Below are 22,398 nucleotides of genomic sequence, written 5' to 3'. Positions count from 1 at the left end.
TCATTACCGTTGTCATTGATGGGAAGGCTAGTTCTTTGCAAGATGGTGGTTCTCCAGAGGTTGCTCTATTTTTTAAATAAATATACCTTATGTGATAAAACAGATCTTTTTTAGGATGTTAGATGCAAAGATTGGGGAATTACTTTGGATTACAGGTAGACGCCAATTGGCCATGACGACGTTACGTCGGGAAGGTGGGTTGAATCTTCCCGACTGTAAGTTAAATTTCTTTGCAGCTCAGTTGCAGCGGTGGGTGGCTGGGCAGACTCCCTGACAGTTTAAATATCGAGCTTGCTAGGAACTCTGCCAAGATATAGGCAGTGATTTGAATTATTGAGGGATCCCAGGGGAAAAGGGGTACTACCAATATATTTGATGTTATGCGTACAAAACGGGGAAAATGTGTAGTCAAATTTAAGGTTACAGTGTTACATAGTGCAGACTTACGCAAACATATTGGCAGCAATAAGGGAAGTGGGCATAGCAACCTTATGGGAAAAGGGGTGTACAACGATGGGGAATTTGTTTATGGAAGGGAAATTAATTACTTTTGAGCAATGGAGCACATATGGCGTCCTAAGAATTATTTTCTGATTTATGCGAAAGTGGCGAGGCGGTTAGCAGAGCTGTGGGTGTGTATACCAGAGGAAGATGGCTCAAGTGATATGGACATCACTGTCGCTGGGAGAAGGAAGAGGGGGATTTCTCAATTATATAAAGCATTACAGGAAGAGTGATCTACGGAGGATGTGGTAATTAAGGGAAAATGGGAGAGAGATGTAGTCCTCCCGATCTCAGATAGGTGGTGTCGGATATGGGAACAGGTGAAACAGGTACTGCGAAATGCGAGATGACAGCTGGTACAATTTAACTTTTTGAACACTTCTTTCTTTTCTGGTGAACATTATCCCACACTAATTTGTAACTTAGCTGGAAGGATTGGCAATTGTTTTTTTTTTTTAGCATAGGCCCTTTTTATTTGACAAGATGCCACTAGGACTGCCTTATTATTATTTGATGGTTGTTGCTTGCTCCCATCTTAGATTTAGGTTTAGATTAGGTGTTGTTCTCACCCATTTATACAGTTTAATAAACACCTTTGAACTGTGATCACTAGTGTCTGTCTTTATTGTTACCACCATGAGTTCCTTACAGAATGCTCTTCCGGACTGGGGTGTGATATGGGAACTAGATTCCTTTAGGTATTTCGGGATTCAGATTTTCAATGAGATGGAGGAGACATTTGTATACAATATGGGGAAAGTGTTGTCAGGAATCGGTGATGCAGTGAATTTCTGGAAGTCATTACCGTTGTCATTGATGGGAAGGCTAGTTCTTTGCAAGATGGTGGTTCTCCAGAGGTTGCTCTATTTTTTAAATAAATATACCTTATGTGATAAAACAGATCTTTTTTAGGATGTTAGATGCAAAGATTGGGGAATTACTTTGGATTACAGGTAGACGCCAATTGGCCATGACGACGTTACGTCGGGAAGGTGGGTTGAATCTTCCCGACTGTAAATTAAATTTCTTTGCAGCTCAGTTGCAGCGGTGGGTGGCTGGGCAGACTCCCTGACAGTTTAAATATCAAGCTTGCTAGGAACTCTGCCAAGATATAGGCAGTGATTTGAATTATTGAGGGATCCCAGGGGAAAAGGGGTACTACCAATATATTTGATGTTATGCGTACAAAACGGGGAAAATGTGTAGTCAAATTTAAGGTTACAGTGTTACATAGTGCAGACTTACGCAAACATATTGGCAGCAATAAGGGAAGTGGGCATAGCAACCTTATGGGAAAAGGGGTGTACAACGATGGGGAATTTGTTTATGGAAGGGAAATTAATTACTTTTGAGCAATGGAGCACATATGGCGTCCTAAGAATTATTTTCTGATTTATGCGAAAGTGGCGAGGCGGTTAGCAGAGCTGTGGGTGTGTATACCAGAGGAAGATGGCTCAAGTGATATGGACATCACTGTCGCTGGGAGAAGGAAGAGGGGGATTTCTCAATTATATAAAGCATTACAGGAAGAGTGATCTACGGAGGATGTGGTAATTAAGGGAAAATGGGAGAGAGATGTAGTCCTCCCGATCTCAGATAGGTGGTGTCGGATATGGGAACAGGTGAAACAGGTATTGCGAAATGCGAGATGACAGCTGGTACAATTTAACTATCTGCACAGGGTGCATATGACCCTGACGAAATTGCATATTATAGATCCTAACCTGTATCACGGTTGCCCAAGATGTGGAGTGGGTTACGAGGGTTTTGGCATTATCCAATCAATGAGAAGTATTGGTATGGGGTGCTGATCAGGATTAACACCTTAATGCATGGTTCCTATGCTCGGACACTGTCTGTTTGCTTATGGGGATTTATTCCTGGGGCAAGAAGTACAAGACCTGCAAAAGGATAGTGCAATAATGTTGATACTGGCTAAAAAACGGTTAGTAATTTTGTGGAAGTGTCCAAAGGGCCCGATGATACAGCAATGGATAGCAGATGTTCGACAGTGGGGATTAGCAGAAGTGGAGATCTTACAGAAAAACAGGAATCCAGAAGAGGAGGAAGGAGTGGAGCTGGAGTGGGGCCAAATGTTAAATTAACTCACCTCCTCCCCAGATTTGAAACCCCCCTTAAGGAGTCTGAGTCCCAGTACTCAGGTTAACAAAACAAAAATAAACTGGGACTAGAACTCTTCTCGATTGTCTCGCCTGGCGCGTCTCGTGGCATAAGTGGAGCCCTTCTCTGCACCTGTAGGGTAGAATTCATACTTCCCCATAAGTGAGGCAGTGCCTACAGACTTTGTCTGTTTGAACCTATGGAATACTTCTATATCTAAAACTCTTTGAGAGTGACTTGGAAGGCACTATCTGTACATTTATGTGTTTCCCGTATCCCTCTTGGGTTCAGGTGTTTGTAGGTTAAGTCAAGAGTCCAACAATACACTCCTGGCTAAGGAAATGCCTATGTTTCACTTGTGGCAACTTCTGTATCATTGTATGCCTCAGAGTGTACTGAGATTTTATGGATCTGGTACCATCATCTTAAGTGAACCCCACATTTTAGTGGTGTTTCGTCCATGGTTGCCAAATTATTTACCATCTTTTCTCCCACTAGGTGCCATAGTTAATGTATGGTGTGTACTGGTATCATTTATATTATTATGCACTGGATATTTAGGCATTCTGTGACTGGCTACTCTCTGGCATTTTAGATCCTGATAATAAAAAATTATGTTTTTATTGTCTAGGGTTCCCTTTTTGTCCCACCCCTTAACCTTTTATTGTGCCCATCAATAGGTAGCAGACAACACATTTAGTTTAATTGACCATTCCTGTTTGTAGAGTAAACTGTGCTGATATTTAGTTTTATGTTTAGCCCAAGCACTTATTTGAACTAATAGATATTGGATGTTTGATTTAATAAAAGTGTATAATTTTCAACATACTAGGGTAGTGTATTATTTGGGTGAAACTATGGAGACCAACAGCCTCATTTCACAAGATCTAGCAAGCGCCTGCAGGGGACCACCAACGTTAGCATAAAGGTCCACAATGTGGAGTGGACAATGAAAGCGAGGCAAACACTTTTCCATTTTCCACTCTGTCTCGTGGAAATGTAAACTCTGCTTGGAAATATGTTTTACAGGCAGCGTTTATGAATAGATTACTAGGGAATCTGTCTTGTTTTAACCAGACGCATAACCAAAGCAGATACTATAGGAATGCATTTGTTTTCAACCTGCATGAAAATCCATGCAGCTGTAAAATAAAGTGCTCTGACAAGACGGATGAGGTGTGAACAGCGAACTGTTTATAACTGCTCGTGCCTCTCCTGTGCCTTGTGTCAGCAGGAAAATGGGGTGCAGCAGGAAATAGAGGCGTAAATGCCTTACGCCTCGAATTTGTCTTAATTTGCCGCTTCATACCATTAAAATTAAGATTGTAAGTGTACATCACTATCAGACTTCCTCCCTCCCTTGAATTAAGCCACACTGCTCAGCGACAGCCACCACTATAGAAAGGTCTGGTCTACGTTTTGGTCTGAACCCTGTTTTACCAGTAGGTTAAATGGCTTCACATCCCTCACCAGAGGAAGAAATCACCTTAACACAGACTAGGTGTGCACTAGCTAACTGATTTACAAAAAGCCCTTCCAAGTCCAGAAGGTTACCTGCTACCGTCTCCTTGACAGTAGCGGAAATCATAGAAATACCATCTGATCATGCATAGAACTAGCAATTCCTAATACATGTGGTGTGGGCCCTCCTACCGGAACAACCTAAAGTAATCCCCTGTTCGATAATGAGAAGAAAGAATCACATTAACATACCTCTCAAATTCTCCTTTCATATGGACAGTCCTAAATTAGACATTGGGCCTCATCACGAGTTGGGAGGTATCCCGACTGGGATACCGTCCAACTTTATTTGCGTTTCTGTCCACCCGTCCAGCGGTATTACTGCCATATCACGGGTTGGGCGGTAAATGCTATTCCCCATTCCCCATATTACTGCCCGTTAATGAAGTGAAAAATCTGCATTTTTCAGCATGTTTACTCCCAGCTCTGAGCTGGGGGTAAACACGCCATACTCATGATTTGGCGGACACTTAAATGCAGTGATAACCCCGTTACCGCTGCATTTAAGGGCTAGCGCCCAACTCGTGATGAGGCCCATTGTCTGTCAGTTTAAACCTGCCCATGTTTCTGATCTGACATGTTTCTCTTTTGAACATTCTCATATTGGAATGTATGTACTGACCTTTAGTGCAAACAGCAACATGGTTCTGCTCAGATTTATGACAAGAAAGGGTGTGGTGTCCCAGATCAGAAGGAAGACGTGGGGCCCACATTGCAAAGGGCATGGATGGTTTTTACTGTTAGCACTGTGGTGCGCTAATGTATTCTACTACCAGGTATTAATTAGTAGGACAGACTCAATAGACAAAATGGCCAGGCAGAAAAGTGACGGCAACTCCAGTCACTAAAAGCTTCCCAGATCGGTTGGCTATGTCATGAATGAACATGTCCCAAACCACCACGCATAGAAATTGGCATACGTCTTGATAACTGACCGTCAATGCCACATAAAGGCTCCCATTGTCCCGGTGGTCACATTTATCCAGCCCTATTCTATCACTGTTGGAAGACACAAACGTAGAAGCATACCGTACCAGTGCAGAATGAACTCAAAAATGGGACTGGCCACCAGAAGGCGCACGGATGGCAGGCTCCTCCGCGTGAGCTCCGTCCTGAGGTCCTCCAAAGTGGAATGAGCCACCACTATTGGACCCTCCCCCAGAGTAAGAGATCGACTAGATTTGGAGCAACAAGGTCCCTCTCACAATTTCAGCCGAAACTCGACGAAAAACGGTGGAGGCTTCGCTGAGTTTCAGACTATGAGAACCTACGCAGCCGAAATCATACGGGCCCCGGAGCTCCCGCCTCCCACTGTGTGATGGTGTCCCTCGGAGCAGTGCCCTCGGCGCACCTCAACACAACGGCGGCTCCAGCGAGCCAAACCCCCCCTGCCCTGCTACTGCCCTGCGCCGTGCGCCCTCTCCCTGGTAGGCCGGCGCACGGCTCGTGGAACGCCTGGAACTGACCCTCTCGAGCGCCCGTAGCAAAATACGGAAGGTGCGAACCCGACGAAAACTCTCACGCACCCGCCAGCTACATCAGCAAACCCTGCTGCAAGGCGCCTTCCCCTTCTGCCTTTCCATCGGTCGTCAGGCGCAGGAGCACCCCGGGTCCCCATCACTCACCCCCAAGGTAAGGAGACATCGATTTGGATTAGGAGACAGAGTGTGGCCACTCATTGGCGCATTCCCCCTGGGCCCGGCCTGTGCGTCCTGCGAGGCGCAACACTCCATCTTGTCGTAGAACCTGGCCATAGCTCACGGACTCCCAATTGAGCATTTCCTAGGCGCCCAGCCACTACATCCTGGGCGCATACCACCTCCCCCCATGACACAGAGGCACTGGCCCAGACGCATGGTGGAGCACGGCCACATGTTGGCCCATCTAGAAGCAGCGCCCCCCAAGCCAGGGTTAAACGCACCACAAGGCCCTGCGCCTCACTTCCAAGGTGAGACTCGCCCCTGCCAACGGACCCATAGGACAGCACTTATCAATTGAAGTGTGAAGAGGTGGCGACCACAGAGGCCTCTGTTACTTTCCCCTCTCAGGAGGCTGAAACAGACGGTGGTGGGGGTGTGAATCTGGGGTCGGAAAGGACCTACAGAGTCTGCAAGTGGAGGCGCTAACGCTAAGGCCAAGCTCCCCGGTTGACCAGAAACCAGTGGTGACACAAAGTGCCTCAGGACCACGGCGGTTTGTGCGCCTTCACCAGAAGGGAACTACAGCGAGAACGGAGGCCAGCAACTTCTGGGAACTGGGCCCAAGAAGGCAGACTGTGAACTACGTCCAGATAAACAACTCGGGTGAGTGCGGAATCCTCCTCATAAGAAACTGACTAATTACCCTCGAAAAGGGCACCACCCGCACTGAGAGCTCGGCCCCTGTGCATTGCAGGAGTATGAGAGCGGATATTGGAGGCAAAATTGATTAAATCACCCAGAGGATGGATAAAACGGAGGTCAGGCTTGAAGAAGTTGAGCACAATCAGTCATCCTTAAATACTCTGGAGACCCAAATGGACGTGCGAATTGCCGAACTTGAAGCCAGAGAGGAAGAATTCTGTTTAAAGATCAATGACTTAGAAAACAGAGAGCGGCGCAATAATATACGCATTTTTGGAATCCCAGAAAATGAAGGCGAGACTGAGTCGGATCTGAAGAGAACATTGCACAGCATAATGAAATCGCTTTTCAACGATGACTCAGTCGACGAGCCCAAGATTGATTGTGTCCACAGGGCGGGTGGAAGAACAGGAGGTCCGAGAACAGTGCTTGCCCACTTTCATAATTATGCAGACAAGGCTAGAGTTCTGGACAAGGCCAGACACACCCCGCAAATCATGTTTGGCTCGGTGCACGTCTCCATCTACCAAGATCTATCTTCCCTCACACTGGCAATGCAGACGAAGTGTCTCCCACTCACCCAAATGCTAAAAGAAAAGAATGTGCGATACCGCTGCGGATACCTTCTCACTCTCCTTTGAGTGGGAAGGTAATGCCATAAAACTGATCACTGAAAAGGATATCCGGTGTTGCATTTTACCTACTGGGCACTCAGGAGGAGGAACCGGCCCAAAGTGGGAAAAGACCTGAAGCAAAGGACTGGAACACTAAAGGTCCACAAAGAAAGAGGATGCAAGGCTCCAGGAAATATAGAAGGATGAACACTTCTCAGGACGCAGAGCACTAAATCCACCATAACTCCTTATCTACCTTTTCGTCCCGCGGGTGCACCTGACGACAAGCACCGGCCTGACTATTGGCCCTTGATATCGTCAGATGGACACTTACTGAGTACCAACAGGCGATGGTCGCACCATCACCCCCCTTCCCCCACCCCACTCCATGCAGAAGATTTATTTGCGAAATGGACAAGGGTAAGGGTACGCACACACGCTATGAATCCTTCCACTTCTGTGGTCATTAGAGAAAGAGGAGGTGGATGGGCATCTGGGGCATTTCAGGGAATGAATGGATGAAGGAGGTGACGAAAGGCAATATAGAAACAAAGATCGCCCATATGGTGACTTGTTGAAAGCCCGATATCGGGATCAAGTGTTTTAAGAACCAAATGTTAGAATACAGTTCAGTTCGTTAGTGTGTTCCTATAATGCAGGGGGGGAGTTGGGGGCTCATGGTTATGTTGTATGTATATGAAAATGGGACCGTTCAAGGTACGGTTCCCGCTGGTGGTCCGAAAACGACTGGGTGAACATAACCCAGCCGAATCGGATGCTGTGTGGTTCGGGGGGTTCGAAGGGAGGGGTAATGCAACCCGAAGGGTTGGAGGGGACAGATGAGTACTGGGGAGTGAGGGAGGGAGAGGCACCCTTGAGATCACTGACTGCTGAGCGCCAGGAATGCTTAGCGGCCCTCACAAGATCATGTGAGACTCAGCTTATTAACAAGGAGTCAGGCATATGGCAGATATCCAGAGCAGAGGCAATGAGACAGACACACCTATTGTGTCATTCCCCACTGATAAATCACAATGGCGACAAAACCTAGACATCAACGGCTACGTGTATGCACACTCAATGTGAAAGGCCTCAATTCCCCCACCAAACGCTCATTAGTGGCGAGAGAATTCAAGAGGTCCAATGTCAATATCATGTTCTTACAAGAGACAAAATACCAGAGGGGCAGCGAGAAAGGGATCCCTAGCAGTTTGGTTGGGCACACTTTCTGGAGTTCGGGTATCCCCAAAAAGGCGGGTGTGGGAATCCTAATCCGAAAGAGCATCTGTATGAAAATTTTGAATTCCTGGACCGACACAGAGGGTAGAGCCATGATAATAGTTGGATACATTAGGGACACAGTTATAACCCTTGCCACAATCTACGCACCCAATCAGAGCCAAAAGAGATTCCTCCATAAAACGACTGAATGGATGTTTAATAAATCACAAGGCCATACTATCTTTGGGGGCGACTTCAACACATGGATGGACAGCACCATGGATAGACAAACCAAACAAGACACCTCCCAACCCTCTCAGGCACATGAACATGCAGAAATCAAAACCACCCTTGCCCTGTATGGCCTCTCCGATAGCTGGCGTCACCTACATCCTCTAGATAAGGGATTCACCTTTCGGTCCATCCCCCACGACACGCTTACAAGAATAGACTATGTGTTCCTCTCTGAGGGCCTAATGAGAATTCTTCGGAGTGCAAACATACACCCCATTACTTGGTCTGACCATGACATGTTTATGGCGGAACCTGGACTGGGATGATCTCCCCCACCGCAACACGAAGTGGAGGTGCAATGAAACACTATGGTCGGACACAGCCTTCAAGGAGGAATTAGAAAATGAAATTAAACAATTCTTCATAACTAATGATACAGGTGAAGCCACGAAAGTGAATGTATGGGAAGCGGCTAAGGCCACTTGGCGTGGGATCCTAATCAGGGAACGTACTAGGAAGAAGAGAGAACGCATGTTACTTGAGATCAATATTAGACAGAAGCTAGACGCAGCAGAGAGCTCAGTCCAGACATCCCAGCAGAACAAATCTATACACCTCGCGGAAGCCAAGGAATTAAGGGAGGAGCTAAAAGCCCTGGAAATGGGTAAGGTGACACAGACCCTACAATACCTGAAACAAAAGTACTGTGAGAAGGGAGATAAGGCTGATGCCCTCCTTGCGGCGAAGCTTCGTGCCCAAAGGGCAGAAAGATGGGTGGACATGATAGAAAGGACAGATGGTACTCTCATAGATACAGTCGAATCCACCCCAGAAGGCATACAAGAAGCATTCGCCTTCTTCTACGAAGACCTATATACCAGTGACCCTCCTCCCCCAATGGGGGAGGAGGGTCACTGGTATCTCAAAGAGGCAGGTCTCCCTACACTCACGCACTCCGAGGCTGGGGCCCTTGACGCACCGGTCACAGGAGACGAAGTCTCAGATGCCATCAAACGCCTCAAGTCGGGGAAGGCACCAGGGGACGATGGCTTCACTCCCGGCTTCTACAAAACGTTCACTGCATTTCTCACCCCCTTCCTAGTGACCTTGTTCAACAACATTTTCAATACGGTACGGGCACCCCCATCCTTTGCCCAGGCCCTTCTAACGGTCATCCCAAAAGAAGGAAGAGATCCAAAACACTGCGGGTCGTATCGCCCCATATCTCTTCTCAACATAGACGCTAAAATCTACGCAAGACTAATAGCGGCCAGACTAGAAACACATCTACCTAAACTGATACACACAGATCAATTCAGCTTTGTAATGGGAAGGCAGGGCGCAGATACGATGAGGAAAACATTACACCTGATGCACGAGGTACAGAAAGGGAGCGACAACCCAACCCTCCTGTCTCTTAATGCCGAAAAGGCCATCGACAGTGTGGAGTGGGAGTTCTTGGAGAAAGTTCTAATCTGGATAGGCCTTGGCCCCAAGCTCCGCCGCACTATTAAAGCATTATACTCAACCCCCAAGACCTCTGTTGCCGTGAACGGTGGTTACTCGAGGTGGTTTGCACTGGAAAGAGGAACCAGGCAGGGCTGCCCACTGTCAGCCATACTATTCGTATTGTCCCTCGAACCACTGGGGCAGAAGCTAAGGCTCGATAAAAGGGTGGAAGGAATTAAAGTGGGAGACCAGGAATATAAATTAGGCCTATATGCAGATGATATCCTTCTGCATACAACCAACCCCCTAAACTCGATACCAGCAGCCATGGAGATAATTGAGGAGTATGGTAAATTGGCGGGCTTGAAAATTAATACAGGGAAATCTGTCCTCCCAATTGACAAGAGTAGGGACTCAGATGTGGAGCGATTTGCACCTGTAGGGATGAAGGTCAGTCTCACCATGCTGCGGTATCTGGGCATCAATGTGACCCGAGACTTAGGTGACCTATTTGAAGCCAACTTTCCTCCGATAATACACACAATCCAAAAAGATATTGAACGGTGGACAAAGCTCACCATCTCATGGATGGGTGGCCCGAATACCATTAAAATGGTGACCCTCCCAAAGCTGCTCTACCTATTCCAGATGCTCCCTATCCAACTACCCAAAGATGTCTTTGCAACCACTAAAAAAGTCCTACACACCTTTCTATGGCAAAACAAGAAACCTAGGGTTCCCATTGCCTTACTCCATCTTCGGAAAGATGATGGTGGGGTGGGCCTCCGAGATATAGAGCTCTACTATAGGGCTGTCTAATTGCGAGTACTGATCCCGCATTTCAGACAGCAAAAAGAACCCCAATGGATAGGTCTAGATAACTACCACCTTCGGCCATTTATTGTGGGAGAATGGTTATGGGTACCGGGACCCCTATTGCGAAACAGCATTAAAAATCACCCCATTCTTGGGACTATATGGGCTATATGGAAACCAAACAAAGGAATGAAAGGAGTCACTACATGGCCCTCTCCCCTATCACACCTATGGGCACCGGGCGTCAGGGACGATATCCCCGATCCAGGCAGTTTCGAATCATGGTACGAGGCCGGGCTTGAAAGGACAGGGCAATTACGGTGAAATAATACATTCATTACCATCCAGGAGCTAGAAGAAGCCTTAGGTATAGGACCACTTTCAGTCTTCCTGTATCTGAGGTTGAAAGGCGTCATGACCCGGGAGGTTTGGAAGGAGGCCCTTCAGAGAGACCTCACCCCGTTCGAAAGAATTCTAGATTTGTACGTAGGCTCCAAGGGCCTCATTAGCACAATGTACACGGCATTAGTTGGCATCAATACAACCCCCTCAGCCACCCTGAAACACAAATGGGAAAAAGACCTCGGGAGAAATCCTCCCCCAAAGACATGGCTTAAGATATGCATAAGGACTTTGAAAAGCTCTATTTCTTGTCAGTACAAACTGCATGGGATCAAGCTATTATATAGATGGTAGTACGACCCACTACGACTTGCCAGGATGTATCAAGATGTAGGTCCACTCTGCTGGCGGGGCTGTGGCCAGAAAGCAGACTACTGGCACATGTGGTGGGGGTGCAAGGCAGTCCAAGCATACTGGGATGAAGTGCTCAGCTGGATTAAAGAGCTTGAGGGGGAGGAGAGGGAGAAGCAACCACTGATGATTTTGTTTAGTTTGGTAGAAACGGAAGAACATATACTTAAGGTACCCAAAATGACACATGGGCTCTTGCTGGCAGCTAGGGCCTGCCCCACAACCGCTTGGAAAAGAGCAAGTTTACCTACGAAAGCTTAGTGGATAAATGTCTCCCGCAACATTTATACTATGGACAGGCTGACAGCCGCCATTCACGGTGATCGAACCTCCATTGACACTGAATGGTCTGAGCTCCGAGCCAAGTACATTAGCCAAAGTTAAGTGTGCAGCACGATATAGCCGAAGTGCCATTCCATCAATCTGCCCACAATGTTTTTGTTAATCCTAAATTGTCACATGCGGTACCACTGTCTACATCAACGATTTTGCCTATGAACTCCCATGGTCTATGTAAATCATTGAGATCATCTGTTGCCTCAAGGGTTGCGGGGTGTGGGGGTAGAGGGCAGGGATTAAAGTGGTGATATATGTCATTCTAAGCAACTGCACTGCAGCTAAAATTATTCAATGATGTATGTAATGAAGACTGCTATACCCATGTTGAAAATCAATAAAACCAATTTTCAATGTCAAGTCAAATGTTGTGCAGGGCGCAGTGAGGGAATGGACGTCTTTAAAGTCTTTTAAGTCTATCTCAAATCTCAACAACTATAGAATGGCGAGGATAGAAAAAATAGAAAAAAAAATCATAAAGTTTAACCACAATGAGCAAGAAAAGATGGGACATCTTCCTGAAGTGGCACAGTCAAAAGACATCACACAATTGGAGTATAACAGGTTAAAGGTGGGACTGGAGACTCACATCAGGGGCTTGCAGGAAGTCGACATGAGACTGGGTAGCACAAGAAGGTTGTATGCACACACTTTGAATATGTTCATGCCTAGGAGGGTGCTTAGGATAAGCAAATAATATAAAATGATGTAATCTTGCACATGCTCTAAAGACATTATATTTAAAATATGCATTCAACATATCTGTCTCCTGACATCGACCTATCAGGTTTGTGTGACTATTTGGAGAACTGGATGCTGTAGCATTCAGTGTGAATAGTGTCTTCCACAAAGGGTGCAAACCCATGAAAATAGCACGGTCACTTAGTGAGGCATCACACATCGATCCACAGCCATCAGTATTTACACACATTACATGTTGGCAAGATTACACAACAAATGATGCATATCAAAATACTTAAGACCTTGGCTCAATGTATGAAATAACTTACCTTTCCGTCCATGTACTCCAGCCACTGCAGACCGAGGTTGGTAACGATTCTTGGGGTTCCGTCATCAACAGGGAGGATGTCCACCTTAAACCTCTGAGGAGCTGCAGTCACAATCTAAGACAAAAAATAGATTGGCAAGTAAGTTGAAAACTATATTGAAAGTGCTATGTTATACGAAAGTGACTGATATATTTTGTTATTTTTACAGATGCTATAAAACGAGTATATTTTTGATTTCACAGCTAACTATTATAATGCACTAGCTTTGACATTAAAATAAAGTACTTTTATGCATACCCCTTCTTGTCTTTCTCTTTACATAAGCTATTGGCCAAGTAAATAAAGCAGAAGCTCACCCACATTGTGTGAGTGGGATCTTTTAAAGAAAAGTCTACTATTTTCATGGGGCTGGGCCTCTGAACATTTGGTGTTTTTCAGAACAATGATCTGTAAGTTATGTCTTTGTGTATGTATGAATATGGATGTTTGCCTACCATTGTTTAAACTATCCATACATGTACCATGTGAGGCTGCAGCCTCATCCTCTGTGATGACACTCGTGGCTCGATACATCTTGAATTCACACTTTTTTGTGGGTAGTTAAGACTATAGAGACTTGACTGGTAAACTGCTAATGGACCAATTGTATAGCCCCAATGTGCTACCACAAAACAAATGTGAGTAATTGTGTAGCTTCTAACACCTGGAACCAGAGAATACTAGCAGACAGGCCATGCTGTTGCAATACAACTTCAGCAAATGAAAAAATAGTAATTAGAATTTCATCTCCTATGTGTGTAGGCTGTACGGTATCACAGGAAATTCATCCAGAAGTGGGAGGCACGTCAGTGTGGACATCTAATGGAGCTTTGTGCAAATACCACTGGAGGATCCAGTACTGGAAGGACAATGCCACTTTTAAACGAATCTGGGAAAACATTGGTACAATGAAAAGTTGGTGGTTATGTGCCTCGAACACTGGAACTGAGGTGAGGAAAGAGGGCAAGGCAGCGGGAGGCCGCGGGCCCAGCATATCCCAGTTGAAGGAAGCCGCTGCTGCCGAGGAACTCACTACGAAGGTTCCAATGAAGCAGGGAGATGCCCCAGCAGCAGCACAGCTATCCAGGGGCCCGCCCCCACGATAGAGAGACCGCGCAAAGGGGAAACCCACTAGCCCACAAGGGAAATATATTAAAAAGGGGCCTGAAGGAAGGACATTACAGTGTAGGGAGGCTGTCCCCCATTGACTGCTTTGGTTTACATGGCTAGAATGCAGAAGAACAGCGCAGGAAAACAGGGGTTGGACTTCAGGCCCTTTTGAGGGTTGTCCATGCCATCCCTACCCTTGCCCTGAATAAGAGCCAGAGTGGATTGGCTAGGGAGAACCAGCCAAACAGAGAGAGTCGAGGGAATTTATATAAAGGGAAGGAAGGGGGGTTAGTGTGGTTTAGAAGGGCGAGGTCAGAGGTGTCAGGAAGAGGACCAAGAGACAGCAAGAGGACGTGGTGGTGGAGTGTGTCACAGAAGGAAGGGTGCTGCAAAGTGGGAATGCCTGAGAGTATAGAGATGGTAGTAGCAGTGAGTAGTAGCTGTAGTGAGAAGAGAGAAGTAGTGAGCGGCAGTAGTAGGGAGAGGAGAGATAGCAGAAGCAGAAAAGAGTAGTGGCAGTATCTCCAAGGGAGAGGTAGTTGTTGTTAGAAGAGGTGATAATAGTAGTGAGAATAGTTGGAGGTAGTAGCAAGAAAGAAGCGGTAGTAGTGGAAAGGCAGAAGTAATAGGAGAGGAGAGGTGGTATTCATGATGTGGTTGTAGTAGAGAAGTTGTGAGATGCTGGTAGAAGAAAGGAAGAGGTGGTGGTAGTAGTAGTAGTGTTAAGAAGAGATGTAGCACGGGGAGAACAGAAGGTGGAGTGGAATATTGGAGTGAGACGTTTGACAGGAAGGGGGGTAGAGAAGGAGAAATCGTAGAAGGGGGGGTTGAGACTGTGCGTGACTGGCTCATGAGATTCCAACAGAGCACGTGCAAGGCACTATTTCCTTAACTCCCAATAGATCACAGAGTTAGAAGCCCCCTAGGGAGTCAGTAAGCCAAAGCCTCAAAGTAACCATCAGATCCTTAGCCCAAGGAGAAAAACAGTAGGGGTTACCAAGCCTTAGTACTAACAGGGGTTATGAACATTTTGGCCTGGGTGGGGGTAACATAAGGAAAACGAGAGAGAGAGAGAGAGAGAGAGAGAGAGAGAGAGAGAGAGAGAGAGAGAGAGAGAGAGAGAGAGATAGGACCCTAGTGCAACCACCAAAAGACCATTGAATCCCTGAAGGTACTGCAAGTCGGACCCACCACAATGATCTTGCAATTATAGAAAATAAAACATTTAATCATTTTGATGTCTGAGTGGGTACTTCTAGTGATGCTCTGTCACAGTTACTGATTATTAAAGCAATGAAGCCTCCAAGTCTCTGTTTCTCAATTTCTTTCTAATGTTGGAATGTACACAGAAATAGCACAGAAACATAGTAATGTATAATTGGTATGGGATGGACAATTATAGTTCCCAATCCAAGGTGCTAACGACTTATGTCAACTATGGACAGCTGATAGTTAATTATCTGTGGCAACGTGGACAGAAACATACTGAGTACTATGTGAAAAACTAAAGCACTGCCACACACTCTCCCCCAAAAGCAGACAAACTCCACACAACAGTCCTTCTCAACCTACTTCCTTTCCCTCATCATCCACAATGAAAAATGGGTTGGTCCCATCGGACACAGAGAAGGTGAAGCGGTCCTTAAGTGAGTTGCTCCCATCATGGTTGTAGCTGATCCTATTTTGGTAGAGATCATCCATTGTGAAAGTAGTCGTCTGACGGTAACGCTGCCCGTTGCTGGTGCGCTCGATTGTACCATAGCGTGGAGGTTGTACAATAGTAAAGGTTACCGATTCAGCCTGTTCAGGAAATATAGAATGCTTTGTGAGGCATGAACAAATACACTGATCAACCTTTGACAGAAATGCGTAAATTCTACTGACATAACTTTTTCTAAAAGAGATCTAATCTGGAGCTCTGTTGTACAAAATGTGTCCATTTTCTCAGCTAGTCACTGTCAGGACCAGTAGGCCTCAAATCACTGGATACCTTTACTATCTCAAGGTTAAAATTCTTAATCACCTAGGCTACAACCAGTACAGTTATGTTCAAGTAAAGTCTGAGATCAAGTACATACATTTTTTATGGTAAGCAACTATGTCATGTGGCGAGGTAACCATTATCTTATCTTATGTTTTAAAGCTCTTATTCTGTGCCAAAGAAAAAAGGGCAAAAGTGAGGGATTGGGAGAATTGAGAATAGGGAACAAATGCAAAGAACCTTGGAGAGACTGTTGAGCTCTAGGGTCCAGGGAAGCTACCTGCTTTGTGATGCAACCCCTGGAGTTACCTGATCTATTGGTGTGACCCCTGGCAATGGTATACAGGGAATTCCCCTGGAATTGGTATACAAAACTTCTCCAGAGATTCCCCTAGTGCTCGCTCAGGTGACCTAGAAATCACTCCAAACCGAGAACTAAATGTTGACCAGGGGGAAATGCATGTCATAAACAAAGAAGAGGACTCTTTACTATGGAGCCCAGGTAGCATTCCAACTGGCTGAGGGACAAAGTTACAAGAAAAGTAGACATTCTGCAAAGTTCACAAATCAGAAAAGTCTGCAGATTAGATTGAACTACCTTTAGCCTTGTGCAGAGCACAAAGTGGGTATCCGAGCAAGGTGAACAGCAAACAAAGGGTTTGTGAGCCCCGACATGGAGCGTGGATCGGAGCTTAAAGTAGATGGGAATCTTCTCAGGAGTCGCACAGGTTCCCAATCACATACGAGAAGGAAAACTTACAAGATAGCAGAGCAGGTTGACCAGCAAAATGCTATGGATGGAAAGCCTCATCCAAAGATGGTTGACAAACATTTTATAAAGTCGGGTAACAGGATTATATCCCAATGTTACTTATCATCCATCCACAGCAGCTCCCAGATCACCACAGAACACCAACACATGGGGACAAGGTCATTCCAGTTAAATGTTACCAATCAAGACCTAAGGACATTATAGAGAAACAGATCCACAAATCAGAACACTTGTTAGATCCATCAAATACTCAGTGTGGCTATAAACTATAAAAGGAGGCAGAAATCTCAGAACATTGAGGGTATAAGGACGAAGCTCCAGAGAGAGATGTGCGGTGCAGAAAGAGGCATGGGAGAGGAAGAACTAGTCAGTAAAAACCTGCATTGGGCAGGCCAGATAAGCCATACAGGCTAGCAAAAGGTGCAGACAGAGGTGGTTAAGACATATTGTCACAAACCAGGGAGACCAGGTATAGGGTAGACTTAAGCTTCATACACCTGACAAAAACCTTTGCCCATAAGCTGATAGGAGTCAAGCCTTCATTGTCTCACCAGATAACGGCATGGTGAGGGCACTAACCCAGATTGTGATGGAGCCTGCAATATCAACAGCACAGCGTTAATGTTTGAGGTCTGTTCTGATAGTGCTGTTAAAATACTACCTGAAAGTGCCTTGGCAGGGGAGAGAAGACCCTAGAGGCAAGGGAGAGTATGATACAGGCCATGCCAAAGTAGCAACATCCGAAGCACCATTGCTTCCAGGAAGTGATGTATGAATAGATGTGGTCAATTAGGACAAATACAATTGACAAAAGTCAAGGATAAGTCGAAAACCAAAGGTACAGACCAAGCAAAAGACTACAACATGGAAAAGGTAAGAATGAAGAAGAACAGTGGGGCACACATACCCTCCCTGTGAATGTTAGTGATGTAATGAACACTATCCTGGGCAAATGTTCAGGAACGCCCACTGTTATAACAAGAATTGAACAGAGGACAATAGATCCTTAGAGATTAGGACCTTCCACAGTTGATTTATCCTGCTTTTATGACACTGTAGCCTTAGAAGGACCCTCTTATTTGGTACCATTCCAAAGAGCGCTACTCTAACCAGTCCCTTGACATTGGAGATGGATACTAGGACGGGTAGCCAATCTGCTTAAACCCAGGACCAGAGAGGGGCAATCCTCAATTTAGTGAGGAAAAACTGCTTTACAGTGTTAAGCTTACCCTTAATCCAGGGAGATTTGCACAATGTGTGTTGCATCCCTTACCCTCTGTATCTTTGTTTTCAGAATAATCCTTACAATAAACACACTTTATGGGCCATGCCTCCTAACTTATGACAGTAATTTGTTTTCATTACTTATCTCATCACCAGGTGGGGAAAGAGTTTCCCTCTATTCAGTACGCACAAGTGCTGGGTCTGAAAAAGCTACATACAGTTCTTTGAAGTAATGGTGTTAATCTCTATCACTCTGGAGAGTGACAAAGCGCATAAGAAACTATTACACTGCCCTGATATACAACAGACCCAGAGTGATGAAAGGAGACATTACCAAGAGGAGAACAGGATAGTTGTACATTAGCACCCGGCACGTGGGGCGCAGCGGAAATACTGCGTGGTGATTGGCTTATTTGCGAGCCATACCACATGGTATTCCCTTTTACGCCATGCGTGCTGGCTTCTCTGTTCCTGGCGAGGGGCGTGGCAGCCCCTCAGCCAATGAGGAGGCTCGAAACGGGGCAATCCCCGCTCCGAGCCTCCCCATGGCTGGAGGCTTCCTTCGTCCCCCGCCGGGGACTCAGGTAAGAATTCCTTTTCCCTCCCTCCTCCCACCCCACCCGACTTACCTTCTATCCTGTGATCTCCCGCGGGGGACGATGGAAACCTCCAGCCGTGTGGAGACTCAGAGCGGGGCCATCCCCGCTCCAAGCCTCCACATGGTTGGAGGCTTCCATTGTCCCACGCCGGAGACCGCAGTACTTTTTGTGTTCCCAGCGCGTCCGCTCCTGATGGCAGACATGGAAAGGGAAAACGGACTACGTTTTCCCTTTCCCGGCAGGCATTTTTTTTCATTTTTTTCTGTTTCGAAACAAGCAAAAAAAAAAAAAAAATGCCATTAGCACCCCGGTCTAACGGGCCAGGTTGCTAATGGCAATAAGACCCTCGGCGGCGGGTTAATACCGCCCACGGTAATGTCCCCGGGGCTACGCTCGGGCCTGTAACTACGGCCCGGGGGCATTACCTGGGGCGGTATTGGCCCACCGCCTAAGGTCTTATTGCCACAATAACAGACCTCAAAATACAGGCATGACTAACAAAGGAATTGGGAAGTAATATTACGACAAATTGACAAAAGGGAAGATGAGAAGATCGATTAAGTGAATATACAACAAGGCAGCAAATTCTAATTGCAAATGTGAGATAAACATAATTTAATTGCAAAGAAGAACAGTTCACTTGCTCCTCATTGAAGAACACAACAATAGTAAAATAATAGGATTGGCAAAAATAATACAGAGAAAGCAGGTACAAATGATGTCAAAACACTATCCTCGCTCCAATGTCTTAATGTCTGTGCAGTGCGATGGGTAAATCTTCCTGGGGACGGTGCTGAGGGGTGGGGGAAGAGCAGAGTAAGCCTCAAGAAACTCAATTTCAAATCCTCGCATGGCTGCCCTCTCACTGCAGATCCCACTTCATGGAGAGTTAAATCTTGTGCACGTGCACTGAGCATTTGCGCATAAACAAGGAGAGGATGTGGAACGTTTCTCCATGAGACACATTAAGCTGGCAGTGCAGTCAATTCTGTGTGGATTCTTTACATTTTGAACAGAGGATTATGAAATGGAAATGATCTCCACAGAACAAAATGAACACCACTTACTTGCAGGGCAGACATTCTGTGTCAAGTAGGTAGTGCCAGCATATAACTAAAACCAGGCTAAATGTGCATGCTAATTTCCAGTTTACTGCAACATCACACAATGTAAATAATCACAGTCAGGTGTTACTCTACCTCCCTTCATTTATAGTTTTTTTCTCAATTGGCTATAGATTGTTACCTTGGTGCTATTGCATGAGGCTTTCTGATATAACAACAGATTGTTCACACAAGAAAGAAAGAGGATATTATACCGTGAAAAGACATCCAAAACTATAACAAATGTGAAAAAGGACGTTTTGGTAGTAACATAAAAATAAAAAAAGATAGGAGGTCCTTCATCTGCTTAATGCCGGATAAATGTTCAAATGAATGTCCTCATTGAGACCAGTAAGTTGACAGGTATGTTTACAGCTCCACATCCTCTGAGGCGTGTGATCCTACCACGTTGTCTGGTATGTGCTGGAACATGCTGTAGTCTTTGAAACCTCAATTGCCTGACGGAGTGACTCATTTCCATGAAATGCTGTGCTATGCTTCAATTGGTATTTTCGTTAGAAATACGAAACTATGTTCTATGATTAGTCTTTGAAGCAGTGAGTGACTTCTCCAAAATGTATCCATCCACAAGGACACTTTATGGTATATGTGACAATTTCAAGGAACCGTGTGAAGCAGTCTTAGTTTGATGCGTGTTCCTGTTTGCGGGTGAGCAATGTCATTCAGTTTCACAGTATTATTACAGCAGCTTCAATTTAAGCAGGTAAACATTCCTGCTTGACGTTTCCCCTAAAATTGTTGTATTGATTTGCAAAGCCATTTGTTTGCCCTAATCAAGGGATTTCCTAGATTGGGCATTTTTTTGTATATGTGAGTAAGTGGAACGTTTCCACGAATGCTCCCAATTAGGGGTCAGATTGAAGGGTTCCCCCCCCCTGTCTTTGGGTCCGTTTTCAGACTTAATGTGCTGATGGCCCTTATGCGAGTATCTATTTTGTCATTCTTCTATGAAGATCGTTCTTGTGGCTGCAATGTTTGTTCATGTGTGATGTGTCTTCTTGTGTTCAAAGCAGATTGCAAAATGTCATCAGCATGCCCACCTTGTCTAAAATTGTTGAAACATCTCTATTGCTGACTCCGAAAACATGACTGGAACACGCGATGTGTGATTTTCAAAAACTGAGTATACAGTAAAGAGTTTAAAAACATTTGCAGATTTAAATAATTTGCGTGTATGAAAGAGTTGTGATCTGTACTACTGTGATGTCTCAAACCTTGGATAATTTGTAGACTACTGTCTACAAGAGGGTGCCACGTTTCCACAGTGGTGGTTGGGGCTCCGCAGTTTGCAGTAACCACCGGTGAGTGGGGGTCACCTGGGTAAAACATTCACATTGGTGTGCATGTTGCAAACAAGATTGTTAGTACAACTCTGGGCAAAATGCAAATAACCATTCACCCTGATAAATAGGTTGCCCGTGGTTGTAGATTGTACCCCTCGGTTCTGCCGGTGTGAGTCACTGCATGTGTAACATTATGAGGGGTGCTTCCTGTTGCCCGCAGGATTTTCTGCAGGGGAATGCTAGGTGGCTTGCTCTCCCCAGGGTTCTTCCTCCCTGCTGGGGTCAGCCTCTTCTTGCTGTCTGCCAGTTGTCACACATCTAGTGAACATTTGAGACTAAGTCCCTTACCATGTAGGCACAGTCCAGCTGTCTTTAAGGGGATGGTCTCATTTAAAACAGGGATTTACTGCGAGTCTAGTAGGTATGTACTCTAATAAGGCTGGTGATGCACTGGGGAAGCTGGAGGACACTGCGTCGATCTGCTAGAGGACCTGCATCACAGAGAGGGTGGTGGCACCCGGCCTAATGTTCTCTCCAGTTCGTCACCTAGCCTCCAACATGGGACATTGGCAAAGGGATACAGGTTGCATTTTTTGAGATGTCTAATTTAGATCTTTCTGAAACGTGCGAAATGTGGATCATGAGTTGGGAGAGCATTAGCTTGCCTTATACATGCTAGGGTCATAAATGATTTGAAAAGTTAGTGTTCCCTTTGCCCAAAACCAACTAGATATCACATAGGAATCTGTGTGCTGAAGTGCATTGCTGTGGCCTTTCAACAGATCCTTCTCTGATCTCATATTGTAAACATCCCCGAAATGTGCACAGGTGCAGCTAACTAGTTGCAAGAATCAGTTTATAAAATCCAAACACATGTATAAACAAATATAGCAAGCAGTTGCACTAATGTTAGCTCAGTTTTCAAGATTTCTGCCTGAAGTAATGAATGAGATTTTTGCCCCACACCTTTATGTGTGTTAGTTGTTGAGACAACTAGACAAGACATAGAGAGAAAAAACACAGTCGTAGGTTTGTGAATTCTCACAATATAAAAAGACTGCAATGCTTGCAATTAGCTACCAGCACAACAGGAGCTTGAGCAAAGGTAAAAATACGGTAGAAATCAGCTCTGAAGGGGTAGGAATAGGCCGCTACCCATTAATGATCTTTCAATCAAGCGTATTTTGTGGGACTGAATGAGAGAACACCAACAGAAATGTAAAGAACCCGGTCTTTGTCAGGAGAAATCTCCAAAGGTCTATAGGGCCTCATTACGAGTATGCCGGTACGGTAAGGCACTGGCCCCGTTGCTACCATACCGCCATACTCCGAGTTGTGCTCGCCG

General features: G+C 45.5%; 1 protein-coding gene across 1 annotated transcript in view; it reads right to left on the bottom strand.

The window, feature by feature from the left end:
* Positions 1 to 22,398, bottom strand: part of FRAS1 (Fraser extracellular matrix complex subunit 1) — a 1,618,415-nt gene that overhangs the window by 434,782 nt on the left and 1,161,235 nt on the right. The window contains exons 48-49 of the mRNA XM_069626341.1: positions 15,643 to 15,870; positions 12,922 to 13,035 (exon numbers count right to left, since the gene is read on the bottom strand). Of these exons, the coding sequence (XP_069482442.1) occupies positions 12,922 to 13,035; positions 15,643 to 15,870 (342 nt within the window). The remainder of the gene's footprint in view (positions 1 to 12,921; positions 13,036 to 15,642; positions 15,871 to 22,398) is intronic.

The sequence above is a fragment of the Ambystoma mexicanum genome, chromosome 6p (genome assembly GCF_040938575.1).
Source record: "Ambystoma mexicanum isolate Mex_15411 chromosome 6p, UKY_AmexF1_1, whole genome shotgun sequence".
NCBI classification, from domain to species: Eukaryota; Metazoa; Chordata; class Amphibia; order Caudata; family Ambystomatidae; genus Ambystoma; species Ambystoma mexicanum.
Note: the sequence above shows the minus strand (reverse complement) of the source record. Positions and strands in the feature narration are given on the sequence as shown.